The 25297-nt window shown below is 43.5% G+C and overlaps 2 protein-coding genes across 2 annotated transcripts in view; one reads left to right on the top strand and one right to left on the bottom strand.

Moving 5' to 3' along the window:
- The first annotated feature begins 3984 nt into the window (after positions 1 to 3984).
- On the top strand, positions 3985 to 5523 carry GPR101 (G protein-coupled receptor 101). The gene has a single exon (XM_032756457.2). It carries the CDS (start codon positions 3985 to 3987, stop codon positions 5521 to 5523), a length of 1539 nt encoding a protein of 512 aa, XP_032612348.1.
- An 8546-nt stretch (positions 5524 to 14069) lies between these two features.
- LOC116811202 (transmembrane 9 superfamily member 2-like) overlaps positions 14070 to 25297 on the bottom strand; it is a 47670-nt gene continuing 36442 nt past the window's right edge. The window contains 1 exon segment of the mRNA XM_032756274.2: positions 14070 to 14291. Coding sequence (XP_032612165.1) covers positions 14252 to 14291 — 40 coding nt within the window. The 3' untranslated portion in view covers positions 14070 to 14251.

The raw sequence follows: 25297 nt of genomic DNA, 5'->3' as shown, positions 1-25297 counted from the left end.
TGGGGAGATAAAATCAGGCGTAGCAGAAAAAGGACAAATGATCTAAGAGCAAATGCAGGACTCCAGATCCAAAGAGCATTCTTGAGGCCTGATTATACACCTGTCTCATCTCCCTGTCTCAGAGGTAGGTGACGAGAAGGGGAGGGGGTATCTCCATCCAGCCCATCAACCAACTCCAAACCCTGTGCTCATTCTAGACCCTCCCCAACACCTCCTTGCCCTTATTCCCTGTCAATTTGCCTCTCTGTAGGTCTCTGCTTGCCCCGCTCTGTTGGACCTGTCAAGACCCTCCTTGTCTCCTACCACAGCCTCCCTTCAGCTTTCTCCATCCAACACCAGCCCTGATTTTAGAATATCGCCCTACCTAAAACCCACCAATGAACAAGAATGGCAAACTATTTACCCTTGTGAAGGCTGGGTAATAGGAACATGGAGGATTATTTTATTATTCTCATTACGTTTGTGTATGCTTGAAGTCTTTCATAATAAAACAACTCTCCAACGACCTCCAGGGATCTCAGGGTAAAGTCTGAAGTCTGCAGACTGGCATTCAAGGCCCCTCAGGATTTGCCTCTACCCAATTTAACCAGCTAACCTCCTGGCACTCACCATGCTGCAGCCTCTCTGTTTTCCCAGCTTTTGGAACCCAAGTCTCTCTTGCAGCCCTAGTTTTACCCCATGCATCTTCTTCTTACAGAACACATTTCCCCTTGTGCCCTGCCTAGAAAACACCTCCTAATCCCTTGGAAATATAATGCAAATGATCCCTGGTCTGGGTCATCTTCCCTACCCTCTGGGGGCAGGGAAGAGGGTGCTTCCTCAGGCCTGATATACAACAAATACCCAGTATGTGTTTAGGGGAGACCAGAATGTCTTGGTTAATAGAACGTGTGCAATATTTACTTGAACTTAGGCAAGTCGGGTAATCTTTCTTGGCTTCTGCTTCTGTCTCTATAAAATGAAGATAATAGCGGTACTTATCTCACAAGGCTGGGGTAACGATTCAGCGGTATTCTCTGTGTAAACAGTTTAACACAGTACCTGGCAGAGAGAGGGGGAGAAAGAGGGAGAGAGAGAGGGAGAGATGCTGACTGACTTACAGACAGACATACTTCAATCAAAGAATATAGTGGATAATTATGCGGCTTGTCTTAAATGAAATGCTTCCAAATCCTACAGGGAAAGCATTGCCGCTTAGCTCTTCCTGGGAGCTAGAGAAATTAGTGGAAAATCGTTGACATTAAAGTCACGATTCCTTTCTCGGGCTCAGGGGCTATTCATACTTTGGAGGGTTTTCAGAAGTCGAGGGGAGTCCCGGGCCCTCCTATTTGGAAGAATCGGAAGGATAGTGCAGGGTCTGTGCCTGGGAGCTGGCCTGAAATCCGGGGGCTAGGAAGGCACCGGGTTTGCACGAAAATCTGCCCCCGTGACAATCCCCAGTCTGTGAGGTCTCAGTGGACTCGGGGCCCCAGGGGTGGGAACCCGGAGTGAAAAAATCTGAGTGGGGTCTGGTGCAGGGCCCCCCACCTGCCAGCCCCGCTCCCCTGGGCTGCGGCGGCCTCGTGCGTCACGGGCGCGGGCGGGGGCCGAGGGGAGGGCGGCACCGCAAGGTGAGGGCACCGCGCTGCCTTAAGACGCCGCGCGCCCCCGCTGCCTCTCAGAGCTTGCAGCGCGGCGCGCTGGCCGGACGTGCGGGCACAGACGCTGTGCCCCGCTCCTGCCGCGCCCGCAGCGCCCGCTGCCCGGTGCCAGCTCGCAGCCGCCCGCGCCCCGAGAGGCGGCTGGGACGAGCGCGAGCAGCCCCGAAGGACCTGCACGCGGCGCCCGCGACGCCACGTCCGCAGCAGCAACAGGTAAGCGGCCCGGCCCTACTCCGGGCTTCGTGGCCCCCAGCACCTGGCCGGGCCCCGAGCCTGGGAGCCCACGACGTCCCCTCTGAAGCGTCCCGACGGCTGCTGAGCTACCAGGCGCGGTGGCCCGCGGTGCGGCCCCTTCTCGCCTTTCCCTAGCCATCCTCCCGCCCTCGCGTTTTCTCTCTCACTTTTTCTCGTGCGTTCTTTCCCCCCTTCCTCTCCATTCTCTCGTTTTTTCCTCATCCTTTCCCTCTTCCTCTGCTTGTTCTCTTTTCTTACTCTTTTTTGCTTTTTCTGTCTGCGTCTCTCCCAGTCTGTCTTGCTCTCTCATTCTCTCTCACGCTCACGCTCCCATTTCTTCTTTTTTCTTTCTGTCTTTCTCCCTCTCTGTTGCTCACATTCTCTCTGTCTCTCTGTATGTATCTCATTCTTTCGCTGTCTCTCATTTCCTTTTTGTCTCTCTGCCTCTCAATCTCTCTCGCCCTGCCTTTCTGACTCTCCCCACCACCCTGCACCCCTGCCTCTTTTGCCTTTCTCCCCAGCTCCTTTCCCACTCCCCTCGGCTGCCACCGACACCAAGCAGATCGGAGAAAGCAAAGAGGACGCAGAATTGGGAATGGGGATGGGGCTGTGGAGGGTGAGGGTAGGGGAGCTCAATAGGCATCCTCTCTGCATTTTCCAGTCGCCATTGCTCTGCTGAGAAACTAAGGGTTTTTTAGCCAAAGCCCGCGGTGGCCAGGGCGGCAGGTGGTTTCCACGGCAAAATAAAGTCCACAGGGAGACAGAGATCCAAAGAGACAGAGATCCAACCAAAGAAAAACCGAGGTGAGGGGCCATGGGAAAAAGATGTAGAGAAATAGAGATGCGCACACACTCAAAGATACAAAGCAAGTGTTTAGCCAGAGTCCTGGGGTGACAGGAAAGTGAAGGACAGAGAAACCAACTAGAGAGTGCACACACTAAAGAGATAGCTTGAGAGACAGGTGAGACAAGCAGTAGAGTGTTAGAGATCAATGGAGAGAGAGGCAGAGCAATGCAGAGAGAACTTAGGCAGGGAGAGACAGAAACCACACGGAGAGACACAGAGACAAGAGGGTCCGAGAAAGACAGAGCAAGCGCACATGTGCCAGTGAGAGACAGAAGGGGACACCTAGAGAACCCGAGGGAAACGCAGAAACAAGAGAGTTGGAGAGACACGGAGACGGGCAGAGACACAGCGAACGACATTGAACAGGTGCGCTAGGGACCCACAAAGATGAACTGCTAGGGAAATAGACTGAGAGAGAAATGGAGAGACAAGAGAGCATTAGGGAAAGACAGAGACACACATGAACTAGCGAGCGACACAGTGACAGGCAGAGACACAGAGAGACAGAATGGATCAGAAAGAGACTGAGGGAGAGACAGGGGCAAGACTGTGAGAAAGATAGGGAGCGAGAGCGCAAGCCCTGCAGAGAAAGTGAGCTAGCGAAAGAGACACACACAGAGAGACTGAGAGACAGAGTGGAAGAGAGAAATGAGAGTAACAGAAAGGAAACAGACAGCGTGCACGTGCTATCGAGACAGAGAAACAGAGACAGACATGAGTGAGAGACAAGGATGAGAAAGAATCAGGAAACGGTGAGACACATACAGACAAACACCCCGAGAGATACAGAAAAAAAGTGCGCCAGCGAGAGACACTGGAGAGAGACAGAAACTGACGGTCGTAAACAGACAGAACCAGAGAGCGCACGCGCATGCGCTAGCGCTAGCGACCAAAACTCCCCGGAGCCAGAGACAGTGTGAGAGACAAGCAGAGAAAGCGCGCGCACGCACGCGCCAGCAGGAGAAACAGATGAGAGGAAATCAGAGCCCTGGAGAGAGGAGACAGGCAGACAGATCAGCAGAGTCCGGAAAGGAGCCAGAGAAGCTGCCCTACTGGGGATGGGGCCGTGCGGGAACCCGGGATAGGGGGTCCTGCAGCGCCCTTGCTGGGCGCAGAGGCTTCTTCCCTTGACGAGTGACTAACTCTGCCTGCGTGTTTCTTTTGTCACCAGCATAGGCACTGAGTGCGGTCTGTGCACCCCTTTGCCACCCACCGGTGCCGGCACTGAGCCTGCACTCTGTCTCACGCCCTCTGGCTGTTGCCATGACGTCCACCTGCACCAACAGCACGCGCGAGAGTAACAGCAGCCACACGTGCATGCCCCTCTCCAAAATGCCCATCAGCCTGGCTCACGGCATCATCCGCTCAACTGTGCTGGTTATCTTCCTCGCCGCCTCTTTCATCGGCAACATAGTGCTGGCGCTAGTGTTGCAGCGCAAGCCGCAGCTGCTGCAGGTGACCAACCGTTTTATCTTTAACCTCCTGGTTACCGACCTGCTGCAGATTTCGCTCGTGGCCCCCTGGGTGGTGGCCACCTCTGTGCCTCTCTTCTGGCCCCTCAACAGCCACTTCTGCACGGCCCTGGTCAGCCTCACCCACCTGTTCGCCTTCGCCAGCGTCAACACCATTGTCGTGGTGTCAGTTGATCGCTACTTGTCCATCATCCACCCTCTCTCCTACCCGTCCAAGATGACCCAGCGCCGTGGTTACATGCTCCTCTATGGCACCTGGATTGTGGCCATCCTGCAGAGCACTCCTCCACTCTACGGCTGGGGCCAGGCTGCCTTTGATGAGCGCAATGCCCTCTGCTCCATGATCTGGGGGGCCAGCCCTAGCTACACTATTCTCAGCGTGGTGTCCTTCATCGTCATTCCACTGATTGTCATGATTGCCTGCTACACCGTGGTGTTCGGTGCAGCCCGGAGGCAGCATGCTCTGCTGTACGATGTCAAGAGACACAGCTTGGAAGTGCGAGTCAAGGACTGTGTGGAGAATGAGGATGAAGAGGGAGCAGAGAAGGAGGAGGAGTTCCAGGATGAGAGTGAGTTTTGCGGCCAGCATGAAGGTGAGGTCAAGGCCAAGGAGGGCAGAATGGAAGCCAAGGACGGCAGCCCGAAGGCCAAGGAAGGAAGCACGGGGACCAGTGAGGGTAGTGTAGACGCCAGGGGCAGCGAGGAGGTCAGAGAGAGCAGCACGGTGGCCAGCGACGGCAGCATGGAGGGTAAGGAAGGCAGCACCAAAGTTGAGGAGAACAGCATGAAGGCAGACAAGGGTCGCACAGAGGTCAACCAGTGCAGCATTGACTTGGGTGAGGATGACATGGAGTTTGGTGAAGACGACATCAATTTCAGTGAGGATGACGTCGAGGCAGTGAACATCCCGGGGAGCCTCCCACCCAGTCGTCGTAACAGCAACAGCAACCCTCCTCTGCCCAGGTGCTACCAGTGCAAAGCTGCTAAAGTGATCTTCATCATCATTTTCTCCTATGTGCTATCCCTGGGGCCCTACTGCTTTTTAGCAGTCCTGGCCGTGTGGGTGGATGTCGAAACCCAGGTACCCCAGTGGGTGATCACCATAATCATCTGGCTTTTCTTCCTGCAGTGCTGCATCCACCCCTATGTCTACGGCTACATGCACAAGACCATTAAGAAGGAAATCCAGGATATGCTGAAGAAGTTCTTCTGCAAGAAAAAGCCCCCGAAAGAAGATAGCCACCCAGACCTGCCCGGAACCGAAGCCGGCACAGAGGGTGGGACTGAAGGCAAGATTGTCCCTTCCTACGATTCTGCTACTTTTCCTTGAAGTTAGTTCTAAGGCAAACCTTGAACTGTCCATAACATGAGAAACAAGAGGAGATTTCTTTTCAATGGACCCAAAATCCATTAATGCCAAACCATACCATTTCAGGCAAAGGTGTTGCACACACATGCTCTTCACCACAAGGTAGATAAATATATAGAAGAGGCAGGAACTGGGGTCTTTCCGTAAAAGCATGGACTTGAGGATTCTGACTGAAATTTTCCCCCCAAAGATTATTAGGCTCTACATTTCTTAAAGCAACAAGGGCTATCCATTTTGGACTTGTAGTTGGTATTCCATCTTTCCAGAGCTACAACATGCCAACTTTAGCTCTGAAGGAAAGGGAAGTTGATGCTTGTGAACTTAGGGACTTTTCGGCCCTCGGGTCGGGAGCTCATGGGCGAGAGCTACAGCTTATGTTCAACTGAAAGAAAGGCAATGGACCACATCATTCATGGAGCCCAAGAAATAGAACCTAATGGACTGATCAACATATGAGCCAAATTCTGAACTGAACAGCCCCACAGTCGGGTGCAAAGACTGTTATGCAAACTAAAACAAAGGGCTTCCTGCAGTTAGACTCTCAAGAAGGTTTCTAGATCCCCTAAAGGGATCCAGGAAAGTAGAAGGACATGTATGAAATGGGAAGCTAGTCCAAGGGAAAAGATTGAGAAATAACACACATCCGGGGGGCTAAACAGTTGACTTTTTTTCCTATAAAATCTTGGGTTTATGCATGGGCTGGAACTGAGGTCATTAAGTGTAAATTTTCAATTGACACAAATATTTTCTGTCTCCTGTTTGGATAATAGTGGGGCAGAAATCATGCCACTATTTTACAACTTCCCTTACGTGACTGAATTGAGATGCTGGTAGGAATTCTCCAGATCTCTGCCAACACTTGTGTTTTCTTTTGGTTTGTTTTTGTCAAATAAGCCTTTTTTAGTCAAACAGTATTTACAGACAAAAAGAAATTCAACTAGAAGTGGCCTAAGTCCTACAAAATTCATAATGTCACTGAGGAACAATTTGTTCATCAGAAATATATTTTGTGTCCATGAGATCATAGACAATAAATGTGATCTCCACATGGGAAGCAAGGAAGGCAGAATGAACATTTTTCTTCCTCCAGGCACACCCATGTGTCTCTTCCACCTGTGGCTCTCTTTAAAGCTTTTAAGCTCTCTGCAGATGTGAGAGAGAAATATCAGAGAGTCAGAAATGACAAAGAAGATGGTTTCACAATACCTGGAAAACATCTAACCTATTCCAAACAGTCCTAAAATCAGAGCATTCAGGTCAGACATATCCTAATTAATGCTGTTGAAATAAATCACGTTGGGAAAACTTTAACAATATCTAAATTATCCCTAGGGTCAATTCACAGGAACATTCCTCAAATCCCAAACCGCAAAATAACTTTGGGCAGGGATATACATATACATTTCTAAGGGCATGGGCCGTATGTATGTGACCAAGTAACATGGAACCAAAAAAACAGTCAAGCCAGTGTTTTTGATCCTCCTATAGAATAAGTTAAAGCAACTCTAAAGTCAACCAACTGTTCATGCAGAAATCCACTGTCAATATGGGTGGAGGGAGTGTTTGGTCGAAAACGGTTAATCAGGTAGTTGTAAGATGACCATCTTCAGAGTTTAGCCTCATTCTTGTGTGATTGTCATGCCTTTATTAGAACTCAAGTTTCATTTAAATAAATGCCCAGCTCATTTATTTTTTTTTTATCTCTTCCTCCTCACAGATTTCAACATGAACTTCTCAAGGGGTAAACAGCAATGTATTTTGACTGTGAATAACTGCATGGGAATCTGGGATTGCCATGTTCACAATTTAGGAGAGGGAATAGAACCAAATAATATAGAGCTGACCCATCAAATAAAAATACCATGATAACCTTATTAATTCCAACTCCATTAATTTGGAACTTGTAGTTATTCAGACAAGGCATGAGGGCTGAAGTTTACCCTTACACTATCACTTATTTTTCTACCAAAATGTATAAAGTGAATTAACAGTCATAAATTTGTTCTACCAATTTATCGCCAAACTCTTGTACTGACCTGTCCTTAAAGGATATCTGGGTGAAGAAATGGCCTATGTGATCAGTCCTCCTATGGGGGAGGGGCAGTGCCTTGAGGTCTGTTCAAATTGTCAAAGGAGTTCAAGGTAGCTATAGCCTATCCTTTGAGTAGAAATGCTTACTTGGGTAGAAAACAGGATTTCAAACATAAATGTCTCCAAACATTGTGTTAAAACTGAACTTCTTGTTTTATTTTTAAAGCTCATCCCCTTCAAAGTGTATCAGAGAAAATTGTTTGCCAAAATCCCAAATCAAAATGGAACCAGAACCTGTACAAGTATGGTAAGTCCATTTAACAGCACACACAACATTCTCAAGGGCACTGAGATTCCCTGCTTTCCTTTTTGAAGTTCCTCTTTTCCCTATTTTAGTCATTGTCCATTATTTTGGTAAATTGGATTCCTCAAAAGTGAAGACCTTTTGAAAATATGAGCCTGGAAAAGAGGACCTTCTAATTAACAGCATTCTGCTTTGATGACATTTTCTTCTAAATGAACAATAAGGCCTATGGTTAGCTTGGAGATAGCAAGTACTCGAAATTTTTTGCTATTTTGAATAAAGCACTATCAACTTAATGAGGTTTTACTGCACATACTGTTTTGTCATTTGAAAATCTGAAAGCACACAAAAAAAGTCATCATTAGCCTCACAGATCCTCATGTGCAATAGCTTTCCCTGAATGTTTTTAAAGGATGTATTCTTTTGCCAAGGCCACTTCATATGTGCAGTAAAAAAAAAAAAAAATCCCATTAAAGTACAGGGGCCAGACAAACCAGACTATGAAATGATGTGATTTTAAATTTAATGATTTTCCTTATTTACGAATAATAGAGCATCTAGTTTGCCAAGAAGTCGCAGGTGCTTTGACTAACACACCAATTTCCACAAGCTTGGGAAGACAGTAATAAGGAGCAAGCCCCGGGCTTCTGTGACTTCTGTGATGCTAGGGTCCCTCTTCTCTGAGACACCACAAGTACCAGCTGCTTGGAAGGCCTCTGCACTTCCAGCTCCCTGCCTACCTCTTGCCATCAGCCCACTGCCTTCACCTGCCTCACTCCCTCTCCCTCTGCTGCACTGGCCCTCCAGGAATAGTCCATGCTTAAAGCTCTGCGTGTTCACCTACTCCCCATCCATCCCTTCCCAACCCAGAGCTGACAGATTCACAGGGACCTGGGGGCCTATGGAAGCAGGGAAGGAGAGAAGTGAGCTGTAGGAGTGACCAGCAATGAAAGGTATTTTTCTGTCTCCTACCCAACTCGAATCCAATTTAGAGATGATGGGATACCTACTTCAAATTCAACAGGTAAGGAAAAGTGCCAGTTATTATTTAGTAGAAGGTAGGCACCTAATTTTTTACCAAAAAAGCACCCGATATTACGCATCACTGGGGGAATAATCAATACTGTAGATACTGTCCAATTATTTCAGCAAAAATAAAACACTAAAAAATCTTTTACCTACAAAATTATAAGATGCCTAACATTGCCTTGTTTTATACATAATTAGCCAATTAAGCTAGGTAAAGTTACTTCAAGAAGATTTTTTCATACTACCTGAAGAATAATTTACATGATTAAACTAGGCTTACTTAGACTTTGCCAAAAAAGCTTTTAAAAGTGTCTGAAACACATCATTTGGAAGAAAAAAAAATACGCATCATCTGGTAATTTGGACTCTCAAGATAAAACTCTCATGGGTTGTTGGGATAAAACAATGAGTAACAATTTAAACTACTGGACAGTATTTTTCTTTCATAACCACCCTGCCCAAAATTTTGAGGAAAAAAACAACGTGTTTTCCCCTCATAATGTCTTTTCTGTTGTATTTCTCTTTAAGAAAGACCTCGTGCTGTCAGGAGAGGTTTCGCTAAGCAAAATGCCATTTCCTTCTAGAGCAGACAAAAGATTACGGGAACAGTTGGCTGTTAGCCAGTGGCCAAGATTAGGAGAGAAAATCTGGCCACTGAATGGCTTTTAACCCTCTCCCTCCTTATCTCTCTCTTACTTTCCATGGGCTGGACTAGTACTCTTGGCCCCTCAAAGCCCCTCTAAGCTAAGGCATGAGGAGACAGAAGCAATGAGCTGGAAACAGCAAATGCGATAGTCTAAAATCCAAAGAGAAATCCTTGTCATAAGTTCTTTCCAATTACTTAGCAATGGTATCTTCCTCTACAGCAAATGCCCAGCTTGCTTACAGCAGTCTTTTGCCCTAAGCAACAAAACTGGCTAGAGGAAGAAACAGCGAAGCTAAAATCCACTGAAAGAGAAAGAAACAGGAAAGCTAAAATCCACTGAACCCGGCCACAGATTGCCAGGTCACTGACAAGTTCACTGCTCTTTGGTAAATAGAATAAGAATCCTCAAGGTAAATGAAGGTTGCTAATAGGTGTCAAGTGTTTCCATCATTGCCTCCCAAAGCCTCCATATCTCAGAGTACACACACCAAGGGAAAACCACAGTGACTTAGACACTCAGCAGGAGGTTTACTATGTCTGAGGAATAATTATTCTATCTGTCTTGTTCTAAAATGTAGAGAAAAACAAGATTGGTTTTAGTTTGATGTTTCAAACGTGAGTGGATTTTCCCCCCTCTTCATCTGTGCTACAACTTTAATGTTAAAAGTTTGGTATTTTTGTCTTGTTTTAGTGATGTAGTATTTTTTGTAGTAATTCTCCTAAATGTAAACTATAACTGTATATGTGTTCTTGGAGATACGGTGCTAGATATTAGATTGTATGTGTTTGTAGATAGTGTCGTCCTCAAAGGTAGTATGTACATGTGAAGTTAGTTAATAAAATGCATGCCAAATTCTGTGTGTGACCTACAACTTGGTCAGTTTCTGATGTAGAACATAGTATATTTGTTTTTTAAATTTATTTTTGAAGTATATACTACAGGATATGTAAAATGGCGCCAAGGTGGGATGGCAGGAAGTGTTGCCTTTCATTCCTTAAATCCCTAACATGATATATGACAGGTGAGAACTTATTCTGGTACAATTGCTCATTAGTGTGAACTAATCATCGTGGCTGAAGTCCTTGCTGACAGTTTTCCACAACACACTTGGCACTGGTATGCCTGTTTTCTATTCACTGAATATACAGAATGCAAACTCAAAGAAGACCATCCTTCTCCATTAAAAAGGAAGGACTCCAGGTAGGCAAGTAGAGTCCAGTTAGCAGGACGAAAAGAATACTGCACCCAGAAGACCCAACCAACACCTGACCGTGAACTGACAGGTTTTGCACTTGGCAGATCCATAATGTGACCATCCATGCCCTCCTAAAGCAGCAGCAAAACCCAGAAAAAGCCTGCTCTGTTTTTCCCCCTTTGGTTGGTTGTCTGAGAGACAAGATAGAGACAGAATGGATGGCTAACTAGATAGAGAGGTAGTGGGACTCCTCTATGGGGTCACAGCTACGGTGTTTGATAGTTACAGTACTGTATCAACGGAATTTGTGTCAGACAAGAAAACTATAAGATGATTTTGTTATATTTTCAGAAATATTACAACTAAAAAACTATATATACCCTCATTAAATTGCTTCTAAAACTGCCTTTAATACCAAATTTTGTGAGCTGCTTTGAAACTGAAAACAGAAAAATGTATTTAATCAATAAACAGTTCTCTTTAATATTTTAACGTTTGAATTTAAAAGTTTCATTTTTCTTTAAAAAAAAAAAAAGAATTTGTAATTGAAAAGTGCCTTTTCAAAGGATTGTCAAACTACAGTCCTGGGGCCAAGTTCCCATTGGCACGACTTACCTTCAGGTGCACAAAACAGGTAGGCTTTATCTTCTTCCCCTCAACAAGAAGAGAACCCCACTCACACCCCAATCAAATTCATAAATCAACACTGTTACATGGGCCAGTAGTCCCAGAGACTCTGCCCAAGGCCAGGGTTTCACATATTGGTTGGCTTTAATTGGATCCTTTCTAAAATGGTTACAATGCCTTTTTTTTTTCTTTTGCTGGAAAGGAATAACGGACTCCTGCTTGGGAAATGTGGAGAAATTGATGTTTGTGATTTAACTAAGTATTATTAAGTGATGTTTGTGTTTCTTAAATAGGTGCTGTTATTCTATCCTTGGTATATTCCTCTTTAATATTCTAAATAAAGTCGAATTTTATGTGTGTATCTGGTTTTTATGCCAAGATCCTTGAGGAAACAGTGAGGGAGACACATACCTTGGTCTCTATCCCTTCTCTTTTGCTTGAATGGAGGAGACAGGGGATGAACAAATAACTGCATTACAAAGTAGAAATGAAATATATGGGCTCCAATATTTCATATTCCAGTATTCTAATATAAGGAATATGCAAGGGATGAAGGGGGGTCAGCAGGAGGGGCTTTCTGGAAGAGCATAAGCCTGGTCTTCTATGAATGAAAAGGATTTCAAAAGGAGGGAGAGGGTTGGCAGAGAGAAAATCTGGGGCCAGATGGTTTGTGGGACCCTCAAAAGCCCAACTTTATTCTAAAGACAATGAAGTCTAGGGGCAAGGGATGGGGGGAGGATAGTGAGTAACCTTTGTCTTTAGGAAACAGTACTCCCTAGCACCCAGGTCACCACCACTGGGCTCCAGCCCCTGCTGCCGTACCACTCTGGCCCAGGCCACTTCCCTCCATACAACTCAGCCCAGCCTGGCCTAGGTTCCACACACACCTTGGTTCAGCCCCAACTCACCAGGGTTTATAGAACAGGAGGGCAAGAGCACGTTCCCTCAAGCCCTCCTTTCAGAAAATGGTTATACCTCTATTGCAACCATTACATGTGAAACTACTGTACACAGATGAGATAGGCAAATATGTCTAAAACCTAAGAGCCTCTAGTTCCTATCGAGTCGAAGTACTTGACCTACTAGTAGCTCTTCTTCTGATACTCTCATTGGTAGCAGAGGAACTGCATGCCTCCTGCCTCCAAAGTGGTATTCGTGGGCCCACACTGGGAGGCTCAGGGAGCTATTCAGCCCCATTGCAATCAAAGTAAAGTGCTCTTCTCCATTTTTCACTACAAAATCAAGCTAAATGCTGATTTACTATTTCAAGATGTTCAAAGATGGCTGCCATGAGACCTGCAGGTGGCTGCCTTCACTTTAATCTATGAACGCCATCTAGGCAATGACATTTCCCAGCTGCAGAAATAAACGTGCCTTTCTAGCAAACTACTACCATCAATGCACATAAGTGGGCTTGGGAGCTCAGATAAAACAATCAAGCAGCCAACCTAGTGGGAAAAGAGGTCCCTGAAGCTCAATATACCACTACTTACTTCAGAGTATTTAGAGGAGAATAGAATTGGCTCCAACGGGCCTCATAACTGCAGTTTCTCCTGTCAAGCAGGGCTAAGGGCTCAGCCCTAGGTTACGAGACTGAATGGGAGAGAGTTGAGAGGAGGTGAAAATTCCACTGTCAAGAAACCTTGTGTAGCCTTCTCTAGCCACTCCCTCCCCCACCAAGCTGCTCTAGGCCCCAGGCCCATTTGCCACCAGTCGTAGCCTTGACCCTTCCAATACAGACACATTACTGGCTAGTGAATTATTTTCTTCTTCCATGAGGTAACTAGTCAACTCCTTCTCCTCCTTTCACTCTATTTCAGAATGCAACTCTCTGAACCTGTCCCTCCTCCTTCCAATCTCCCATCCAGGGGCAACATAAACTCTTTGATCCCTGCACACACAAACAAGTACTCCTCAGCTTAAGGATGGCTTTGAGAATATTCCTTAATTGAAGGGTATGTGTAGACACTTTTCAAACATTTTCCTAAATGAGACCCATATTTATCAATATAATTTGATGTAGAAAATGTATGATTTTCATGACTGCTCCCCCAAAAATACAAGCTAGTAGAATACTTGCAATACAAATTCCTAGCATTTTGGGAGATGTGATACCTGACTATTGTTTAGGCAAAGCAAATAAACCCGAGAAAATTGACTCCAAAGATTTATTACTTAAACACGCCTAAGTCAAACTTGAACATTCTCAGCCCCCCAAGGAACGGCAAACAGAAATAGACAACCAACAACTAGAAATGTGCAGATTTCACTGAGGAATAAGAGCATTACCTGGCATTTCATAAACTCTATGTGCTAAACCAATATGCATTTTTAAATGATCACTCAGATACAAAAGTGTAATAGTTTGTATAATCAACTCCCATTAGAAAAATACACATTTTACATAAAATTTATTTGACAATAGTTCTGATGGAATTAGATGCTCTGAGAAATATGAAGGAGAAAAGGGAAAAGAAAGAAAATTTCATCTGAAAAAACCAGTATGGTACTCAACTTTAATTTTTTAAAGAAATGTGCCTCCCTTGCTCTAATTGCTTTAATTTCAATCTTTTTAAGGTAGCTTTCCAGGAAAATATGATGTAGAGTAAATCTGTTTCCCAACATGTTTTCTTCCATACAATCAGTATTTTGTGTCATACAAACTGAGGCCAGACAATGAGATTTTACATTTATATGTATATATATATATATATATGCTTAAAATTATGTAATTAGGGGCACACATATATACCTCAATTGATGTTCATATAGATATACACATATTCAAGGGCAAGGGAGATGTGCTTGGAATCCTTTGGGGAAATACTTTACTTCACCTTCAGCACACTGTAGATTTTAGCAATTAACCAGAAACAGGAAAAAAATCCAACTGTCCCTGAAACAAAATGAAAAAGATCTTTGTTAGCCAGATGTCATAGCAAATGAAAGTAGCTTTCTCAAAAACACAAAGCATGTCAGTTTTGAGGTGGGCTGCTGATTCTCCAACTCTCAAGATTTGTACATTTATCAAATAAAAACCAACAGGTTCTCTTGCTGAGCAAACAGGAAGAGCAACAGGGCCAGAGGCAGTCATCTGCAAACGGGTGTGAGAATCCATCTGATTGAATTCTGCAGGTCTCTAACCAAAGCAAGAAAACAAAATTAGTAGCTTAACTTCTCCATTTCAAAAAGAATAAAAGAGGTCCAAGCCTAGTTTCTGATACAAAAAAAACTTCTTATAACTTGCTTCAATTTAGAAAATGTAAATAACCCTTATCACGACACATAGCCAAAGGGGGTAATAATCTTATTTATTTGCATATCCAGAGCATATATTAGTTTTATAAATCAAAGTTTTGTATCATTAAACTTTAAAAACTTTATTAAACTTTTTTTTTTTTTTTTTGAGACAGTCTTACTCTGTCACCCAGGCTGGAGTCCAGTGGCGTAATCTCGACTCACTGAAACCTCCACCTCCAGGGTTCAAGCGATTCTCCTGCCTCAGCCTCCCGAGTAGCTGAGATTACAGGAGCCTGCCAAGATGCCCGGCTAGTTTTTGTATTTTTTGCAGAGACGGGGTTTCATCATGCTGGTCAGGCTGGTCTCAAACTCCTCACCTCAAGTATCTGCCCGCCTCGGCCTCCCCAAGTGCTGCGATTACAGGCATAAGCCACTGTGCCTGGCCTTAAGCTTTATTTAAACTCTAAAACCATGTTGGAGTCGGGTACACTGGCACATGCCTGTGGTCCCAGCTGAGGAGGCTCCGACGGGAGATTGCTTGAGCCCACGAATTCAAATGCAGCCTGGGCAACATAGCAAGCCCCATCTCAATAAATAAGTGAATAAAGAAATAAATGAGAAAAACATCTCATTTGGAAGGATTTGTCCTAAAGAAATGGCCCCATATTCAAAAAATTACATGCAAAATGGTGATCATAATACTATGATTTATAAAAATTATATATATAAAAAAAGAAAATTAAAAACAAACCAAATGCTGCCAAAATAGGCAATTAGCTAAATTATGTCCCAAGTGCTCAATGAAATAATACAAAAATGACCAATGTAAAGACTATATAGCAGCATGAAGCAATCTTTATAATATGGTATCAGGTGATAAAAGGCCCTAAATGATTCCCAGGTATCATGCCAGTGTGAACATAATATAAGCATAAATATGTGGACCAGATAGAGCAGAGCATAGATAAAAGAAGGCACCTTTATATTTCAGGATGATGTAATTATGAGCAAATTTTTCTGTAATACAGGATTTCATTGATGTTCATATCATTAAAAACTTTTCAGATGATATTATGGTCCAATGACTTAATCAAAGAAAATTCCAGATTCTATAGTCTAATGGTGCACCCCAGGACAATTCATCTAGGAAAACATCTTACTCAACAAGGAGATGGCAGAAAGTTTTAGGCAGCAGCTAGTACCTTTTTCCTTGCCAGATTCCAAACTTAGGATAACTTTCCATCCAATATATCATACCACTTCCTTCTACTCTTCAGTGCTCATCAGGAATCAGTATGGTATAGTGATTAAGACCATGGGCATAGAGTAACACAGATCTACTCTATTGGTTTACTAGATGTCTGATCTTGGGCAAGTAACAATCTTGCCAAGCCTCAGTTTTCTCAGCTGGAAAATGGGAATGATAATACCTATTCTTACTCTAAGATTCCTTCTCTGAATCCAACTTCAAAGGTTCAGGAGATGGCAGGTGTATAGCTAACACATGTCTCGGAATCGAAAACATCTCTGATTTTGATTTGCTGCCTATTTTCCCCATAAACCATTGAAATGTTTATGAATTCTCAATTTTTTGATGCTTTACCTAAAATACACAATTGTCTCCTACCTAAAACACAAAAATCCATCAACCCTCACACTATTTTGGTAGTCAGCTGAGCTAAAGAATCTGGACTTGGGAGTCAAGCAGACACTTAGCTATATGATGTAGAACAAGCTACCTACCTCCTCTGTTTCTCAAATGTGAAAAGGAATTACACTCACGCAACTAAGGCTTTTCCTGAGAGAAAAAGGACAAGATATATTAGAGTGCCTGTCAGAGTAGGCGCTCAGGAAGTGATAGCTATTATTGATGTTCTGATTTGGGGCTTGAAATTTATGATCACATGGGGTTTATCTGATTAGTGTGATAATTCTCAACATTGGCCGCACATTGAAATCACCTGGGGAGATTTGACTACTACCACCTGGGTGACACCCCCAGCGATTCTGATTTAATTGATCTGGGATGCAGCCTGAGAGTCAAGATTTCAAAAAGCTCCGCTCTCAGCTAGTCTGCCTCTCCCTCCCTCCCTTTCTTCTTTCCTTCCTTCCGTCTTCCACTGAACCAAATGGCCACTGAACCACACAAGTTAAAAGCAACTTAAAGGATCTGGAGAGATTAATTTTTTTTCTACAGCTGAATTGTTTGCATCACAATTTAAGAGTAGAAAACAGCAGATAAAACAAAAACGGGGAGAATTATCACCCTGATATCTTTGCTTACTTTTGCTTCATGTCAGAGAAAGCACTAAACCAATATTTAAAATGCCCTAGCTTCTTTGTTTCTTTAAGATGGAGTCTCCCTCTTTCGCCAGGCTGGAGTGCAGTGGCATGATCTCAGCTCACTGCAACCTCCGCCTCCTAGGTTCAAGTGATTCTCCTACCTCAGCCTCCTGAATAGCTGGGACTATAGGCACGTGCCACCACACCCAGCTAATTTTTGTATTTTTAGTAGAGACGGGGTTTCACCATGTTGGCCAGGATGGTCTCGATCTCCTGACCAAGTGATCCACCCGCCTCGACCTCCCAAAGTGCTGGGATTACAGGCGTGAGCCACTGCGCCCAGCCGCCCTAGCTTCTTTCTAAGCTTCAGAACCTTTTATAATGATACACAACCAAAAGACAATCCAACCACAGGATCCTGAATGAGACAGTCCAAGAAAAGCAGAGAAACCCATTTTTCCCCTTTCCCTTCCCTAATTGCAATTCTACAATGAAAATAATTCAGTGTGATCCTGGGATAGGTATCCAATGTATATTTCTTCTAAGGGTTTCCCAATGTGGTCATATAACTACACTAAAAAAAGAAAAAGAAACTAGTTAAATAAAACATTTTGAAAGTCTACTACTTTCTATTCAACATAAACAAATCTTTTGGTGGGGGTGTGGTGGTGCACACCTGTAGTCCTAGTTACTAGGGAGGCTGGGGCCAGCCTGGGCAACATAGTGAGATCTCATCTCAAAAAAATCTCTAAAGAGTCTTTCCACAGCCACTGTGGAGACTAAATTCCAAGAACTTGCAGCAGTGAATAAGACGTGCAGGAAAAAGATTGTCCATAAAGCTGGAATTTCAGCCATTGTGCAAAATAATAAAGGGAAAGCTTATTTGGGGATAAGGGTCTTGGGGGCCTTGACTCCCTTTAGCCGTATTTGATTTTGCGTTCACTAAGCACTTTCTCTGGGACTGGCACTTGCCAGGTAGTGAGGGATAGAAAAGGGGTTCTTGTAGAAAATAATCTCAGTTGGTGGCTGTGCTACAATCACTATTGATGTAGAGGTCAAAGTCGGAGACCTGGAAATCACCCTTAACTCCTCCCTCTTTTGCACCCACATCTTGTCAGTTACCAAGTCCTGCAAATTGCAACTCCTTAATAGCTTTTGAATCCCTCTCCTCCATATCCATCTGTCTATCTCCACAGCCATGGGATATTAAGCCACTCCCTCTTCATCTCTCATTTCACCAACTGTTTGTTGACTTCTCTCCCTACCTCCAGTCTTCCTCTCAAACCATTCTCTACTCTGTCAGTGTGACTGTGATATTTCCAAGCCACAAAATTTGATTGTGATGCCCTTAAAAACCTGGCCAGGCATGGTGGCGCAAACATGTAATCCTAGCGCTTGGGGAGGCCAAGGCGGGCGAATCACCTGAGGTCAGGAGTTCGAGACCAGTCTGGCCAATATGGTGAAACCTTGCCTCTACTAAAAATACAAAAAAATTAGCTGGGCATGGTGGCAGGTGCCTATAATCCCAGCTACTTGGGAGGCTGAGGCAGGAGAATCGCTTGAGCCCGGAAGGCAGAGGTTGTGGTGAGCCAAGATCATGCCACTGCACTCCAGCCTGGGTGACAGAGCCAGACTCTGTCTCAAAAAACAAAACAAAACAAAACAAAAAAACAAAAACTTCCCCATAGCAAAAGTACTCAAGCCCTGGAGTGTATTAGGAACCGGTTAAGCCATTAGAAATACAGATCAACAGGGTTTCTGCCCCATAGGCTCTTGGATAGTCCCTGGACATCAGATTTATTGGTTTTAGTTGACATTAAATTGCTGCAAGTGAATCTGATGCACATCCAAGCTTTATCTGGCAAAAATGCCAACTCCTGGCCAGATGTGGTGACTCCTGCCTATAATCCCAGTGCTTTGTGAAGCTGAGGTGGGAGGATTACTTGAGGCCAGAAGTTTGAGACCAGCCTGAGCAACATAGCAAGACCCCGTCTCTACAAAAAAAAAAAAAAAATTAATTAGCTGGGCATGGTGGTACATGCCTGTAGTCCTAGCTACTCTGGAGGCTGAGGTGGGAGGATCGCTTGAGCCCAGGAGTTCAAAGTTACAGTGAGCTATGATGGCACCCCTGCACTCGAGCCTGGGTGACAGAGTGAGACCCTGTCTCTAAAAAATAAAATAAATAATTACAACTCCTGAGTCAACTCCTTAGCCACCACAAGCCCCCCAGGGTCAGGTCATGACCTACTCCTTCAGGCCTTGTTCCTGCCAGTTTACACCTTAAATTTTAAACTCCAGCAACCCCAAGTTATCTAGAGATATCTATATGCCATGCCTTGCTCAGTTATCAACTTTACCTTCTACTTTTAAGATTCAGTCTTCCCTCAAAACATAAGACACATCTCTATCACTTTCTACAGAAAAGTCTTTCCTTCCCTCTTTCCCTCTCCCCAAGTGAGCTAAGTGCCCTCCTCTGTGCTTTCACAAAACCCTGGGCTTCAATGTATCAGGCTCTGTGCCGCCATGCATGGAGATGACCCATTTAAGGGTCTTCTCTCTTAAGACTATAGCCTTCAGGCTAGGGATTAAGTCTTAATCTTATGCCCCCAGTGCTTAGCATAGTGTTGGGCACACTGTAGGTGGACAATGCATATTTGTTAAACTGAACTATTTAAATTAACTGCTTAGCAATGTAAGCTCCATGAGGATCAGGATTTTTATCCCTCTATAGTTTTGCTCACCACTAAAACCCCAGCCCCTACAGCACAGCCTGGCACACAGTTGACGTTCAATATGTACTTACTGAATGAATGAATGGTGGGACTTTGGAGAAGGCATCATAGAGTCAAGTTCTATAAAGCTGGGTTCAGACACATTTGAGGATGGGAGACAGCTATTCCAGAGAGAGGAATAAAGTTCCCATAAAGGCCTAAAAAAACACTCAAAGCCCTGGCAGTTTTAAGGAACAGTAAGAACCATGACAGAGGGACTGAAGCATTAAAAGTGTAAGATAGAGAATTAAGTGAGCATTAAAGAGGGCATATATGCCTCTACTGCTAGGCACTTGGGAGGCTGCAGTGGGAGGATTACCTGAGCCCAGGAGCTCGAGGAGGCAGGGAGCTATGATAGCACCACTGCATTCCAGCGTGGGTGACAGAGATCCTTTTTTTTTTTTTTTGAGAGAGAGAGAGAGAAGTCTCGCTCTTGTCCCCCAGGTTCGAGTGCAATGGCTTGATCTCAGCTCACTGCAACCTCCGCCTCCCGGGTTCAAACAATTCTCCTGCCTCTGCCTCCCAAGTAGCTGGGATTAAGGTGCCTGCCACCACACCTGGCTAATTTTTGTATTTTTTAGTAGAGACGGGGTTTCACCATGTTGGCCAGGCTGGTCTCGAACTCCTGACCTCAGGTGATCCGCCTCGGCCTCCCAAAGTGCTGGGATTACAGGCGTGAGTCACTGTGCCCAGCCTAATTTCTTTTTTTTTTATAGGAGAAAAGACTGCAAGAGTAGATAAGGGGCTAGATATTGCATGCCAAGTTAAGAAGTTTGGATTTGACCATGTGGGAAACTGGGAGCCAGTGAAGATATATAAGCCAGAAAATAAGACAATCAAATTTGTATTTCATGAAGATGATGATAATAATAATTAGCTTTTACTAAATTATATGCCTGTCTCTGAGTTACAGGGTTCACATGTGTGATGACATTCAGTTGTGCTTTTCTGAGGCAGGTACTATTATTTTCCCCATTCCGTGAGGAAATGGAGGCTCAAAGAGGTGAAGTGACCTGCCTTATAATACATACCCAATAAATAGCACAGATAGGAGTCAAAGCCGATTCTGCCCTTGACTGTTCTAGGAAAGATATCAATATGGGCTGACGTGATCAGAAACCACTTTGTGCAGAAAGACCTCAAAAAACAAGCAGCAGTTAAGACAGGAAAAGGTAGAGAGACCAACCCAGGCATGAGATGCCAGAGGATGTGAAATGCACAACACAAGAATGCCAGAGAATGCAGCTTCTGATTACCTCTGGGGGAATAGAATACCTCTTTAAGAGGAGACTTTCTGTTGAAACTTTTTAGTATGATAGTCAAAACTCAAAGAATACTGAACACCACAAGGCCCAGTCAGTCTATAACTACTTGCACTGAGTAAAATAGGACCCAGAGGTTTTCTGTATCCTTGAGAATAGGGATGACTGTGTCCTGTTCTACAGAACCTACCACTTTCTTTGGTCCATAAATGTAAACTGAGATCAAAATAAGCTGGAATTGAGGACATAATGGAATTATTCCAGAGGTTACACTAGCCTTGACTCCCTGTATCCCAGAATCATGTAGTAAAACAGAAAGGATGTGTTTTTTAAAGAAGGGTTGAAGGGGCATGGGAAAGACCAGAGATATTCTATTGTCATCCTGTATTCCTGAGGGTGATATTGTATTGCTTTACATGCACCAGTCTTAGTTCCCCCAGTTAAGAGCAGTCCACTTGGTCAAATAGAGGACTACGGAGCAGATTTTGGAGGCATCCTTTAGTTGTTGGTTTGGCTCCAGCTCGAGAAAGTGCCTCTCGAGGAGGACGTAGAGTTGTACTCTGAAAGAATGAGCTTTGAGGTCAGACCAACCTGGGTTTGAATGAATCATGGCTCTATCATTTACTGGCTGAGTGACTGTGAACAAGTCAATCTCTCTGGGCTTCAGTTGCCTTATCCATGCAATGGGAATAAGGTGACCTACAGTTCATGGCAATTGTGAAAATTAAGTGAGATAAATGTGTGCAAATAGCTGGCACATAATCAACTCAATAAAAATAGCATTATATCTTAATGTTTCCATATTCTCAATTAATATGTCACCAAGCCCATAGAAGATGCTTAATAAATACTGGTTGGTTAACAATCAGCATTAATATATTTTTATCTCTTTTTGATCTTTCAGCCTTTAAAACTGAAGATTTTAATAAGGTAGAGCTAGCAACAACCTGGTACAATAAAACACAAAAGGCCCATTATAGCTAACATTTGTGTGTTAAGATAATTGGACATTTCCTTCAGTATACTATATTTCATCTTGCTCTGTGTGAAAACATGAAATCTTCTTTAATTTAGTGATAAAATATTACACAGTAGACTGTCTCAAAATATACTGAACTTCATTAGCTTCTTTTAATGAATAAAAATATATTCAAAGCACAGACAGTGAGAAAGCCAACAGAAAAGCACTCTTTATTTGGCTAATACTTCTTCTGGGTCTTAAAAGCTCTTTGTAACACACTGGCTTCAATCACTGCCCAGTGATTGGTGGTGCAGAGTCTCAGACTCTCAACATAATCTCTCAAAATGATCAAAAATGTATTCTGAAAATAGCATTAACTCCCAAGTAAATGTAAGGTTCAAAAATAGTTCACTCTAGACCAGGATTTCTTGACAGCAGCACTATTGACGTTTTAGGCCAGATAATTCTTTGTTGTGGAAGCTGTCCGGCACACTGTGGGATATTTGGCGGTGTCCCTGATGTCTATTCACTACATGTCATTAGTATCCTTCCAGTCATGACAATCAAAAATGTCTCTATACGGTGCTAAATGTTCCCTGGGGGAGTGGGCAAATTGCCCTGGTTGAGAACCACTGCTCTAGAATAAGAGACTGTAGCTAAATGCAAACATTTTTAACTACTTCCCTAAAATATAGATCACTGTACAAAATATTTAATTTACTACCCAATGGCAATGGCACCTAATTTTTTTTTTTTTTTTGAGACAGAGTCTCGCTCTGTCACCCAGGCTGCAGTGCAGTGGCATAACCTCAGCTCACTGCACCCTCTGTCTCCCAGGTTCAAGCGATTCTCTGTCTCAGCCTCCCAAGTAGCTGGGACTACAGGTGTGTGCCACCACACCCAGCTAATTTTTATATTTTTAGTAAAGACAGGGTTTTGCCATGCTGGCCAGGCTAGTCTTGAACTCCTGGCCTCAAGTCTTGAACACCTTGGCCTCTCAAAGTGCTGGGATTACAGGTGTGGGCCACCACACCCAGCCCAAAGTTTATAATTAACTACAAATTCCATTATTATAGTACTAGACAGCTTTTAGGCTTTAAGAAAGGAAACCCAAGTGTTAGATCTTAATTGATTATTTTGATCTTAAGTCCATTATATCAAAATAGAAATACATTATTTTAATTCACTTTCTTAAGATTTTAACTCATTTGTTGATATCTAAAACAAAATCCTGAATCAAATAAAAAATCACTATCCTCCAATCCAAGCACTTTGGGAGGCTGAAGAGGGCAGATCACCTGAGGTCAGGAGTTCAAGACCAGCCTGGCCAACATGGTGAAACCCCCTCTCTACTACAAATACAAGAAATAGCCGGGCATGGTGGTGGGCGCCTGTAATCCCAGCTACTCTGGAGGCTGAGGCAGGAGAATCACTTGAACCTGGGAGGCAGAGGTTGCAGTGAGCCGAGATCGTGCCACTTCACTCCAGCCTGGGCGACAGAGTGAGATGCCGTCAAAAGAAAGAAAAAAAGAGAGAGAGAAAGAGAGAAAGAGAGAGAGAGAAAGAAAGAGAGAGAGAGAAAGAAAGAAAGAAAGAAAAAGAAAGAAAGAAAGAAAGAAAGAAAAGAAAGAAAGGAAGGAAGGAAGAGAGAGAAAAGGAAGGAAGAAAAAGAAAGAGGGAAAGAGAGAAAAAGAAAGAAGAAAGAAAGAAAGAGAAAGAAAGAAAAAGAAAAAGAGGAAGAGAGAGAGAAAGAAAAAGAAAGAAAGAAAGAGAGAAAGAAGGAAAGAAAAAGAAGGAAAAAAAGAAAGAAAGAAAACTAGGATTTGGGGCAAGTCATCCAACCTTAATTGAAATTCATTTGTGTTTATCTATAAAAATATAGAATTTCACTCCTGGTACCCTTTCTTGGTATGCTGTGGTTTATCCTCCCTATTCCTGTCCCTTGAGTCATATTTCGACTTTTCATTACACATCTGTAAGTGTGCTACCAAATAAAAATTGGGTAGAGGAACACCAGCCAGAATATATATCACTTCCTTTTGCTTCAAAACCGAGAGGAAGAAAACAATGGGGTGCCATTTTAGCACACTGCATGAACAAAAAAGAAAACTGCTTTTTCTTTGTTTCTTTTTAAAAATAATACGCAATGCCAGGCAAGGTCACAGCAGAAAGGCATTAAAAAAAAAAAAGTATTCATGTTTTTTTGACCCTGTCATCCCACTTCACAGACTCTTAAGGAAATAATCCAAAATGGGGGAAAAAAACAAGTTCAATAGTGAAGAAATGGTTCAGCAAAGTAATCTGCCCAATATGCAGCCATAAACATGATAAATATGAAGGGTATATTGCAACATGGAAAAGTACTTACTATATAAACAAAGCATCTTCCTACAGTCACAATACTCGATATTGAAAGGTGACAGATATCAATAGCACAGTGCAGTGGCTCACGCCTGTAATCCCAGCACTTTGGGAGGCCGAGGTGGGCAGATCACCTGACATCAGGAGTTCAAGACCAGCCTGGCCAAAATGGTGAAACCCTGTCTCTACTAAACATACGAAAATTAGCTGAGGCATGTTGGTGGGCGCCTGTAATCCTGGCTACTCGGGAGGCTGAGGCAGGAGACTCACTTGAACCCAGGAGGCAGAGGCTGCAGTGAGCCAAGATCATGCCACTGCACTCCAACCTGGGTGACAGAGCAAGATTCTGTCTCAAAAAAAAAGAAAGAAAGGTGAGAGCTATGAAGTCCTGTACTTCTGCTGTGATGTTATGGATGAATTCAAGCACCAAAGGGGAATGTGGTGACCACAAGGAAGAGCTTCGAATGAATGCATAATTATTCTAAATAAGTTTGAATCAATAAGCATGAATAAGTGTGAAGCTCCTCAGCATGTTTTAAATGAGTAAGTATTGCTAATTTTAAAAATGTTTGTCCACAGGAAGAAAGGGTAATCACAAATTAATAATTGTACTTTTATGTACATCTATACTCTCAAGGCTAATTATTTAATTAAGGACTTCTTCCTCACAAGTGAAACAACATGAAAATAGGTAATAAGCCTTGCTTCCTGCTATGAACCTCAACATATAATGATAAAATATAAAGAAATGCCATTTAAGAGTCTGTAAGAAGACAGCTTCTTAAAGGACAGTTCTAGAAAACAGATGTCAAAATCACAGTTATTTTGTGCTTGTGATATGAACAGTACCCAGATTTACTTTGAAGGTCTCTCATACCCAGGATTTAATTTTAAAACTGATATGCAAAAATGATCCCATGATGCTATCTCCTCTCTTCCATACTCTATGAAGTCAAGAAGAATATGGGCTTAGCACTCTGAAGGACACAAAATAGGCATACAGTGTAGTCCCTGCTCTCAAGGA

The sequence above is a fragment of the Hylobates moloch genome, unplaced genomic scaffold (genome assembly GCF_009828535.3).
Source record: "Hylobates moloch isolate HMO894 unplaced genomic scaffold, HMol_V3 SCAFFOLD_7, whole genome shotgun sequence".
In the NCBI taxonomy this organism is placed as follows: domain Eukaryota; kingdom Metazoa; phylum Chordata; class Mammalia; order Primates; family Hylobatidae; genus Hylobates; species Hylobates moloch.
This window is presented reverse-complemented; position numbering and strand designations above follow the sequence as displayed.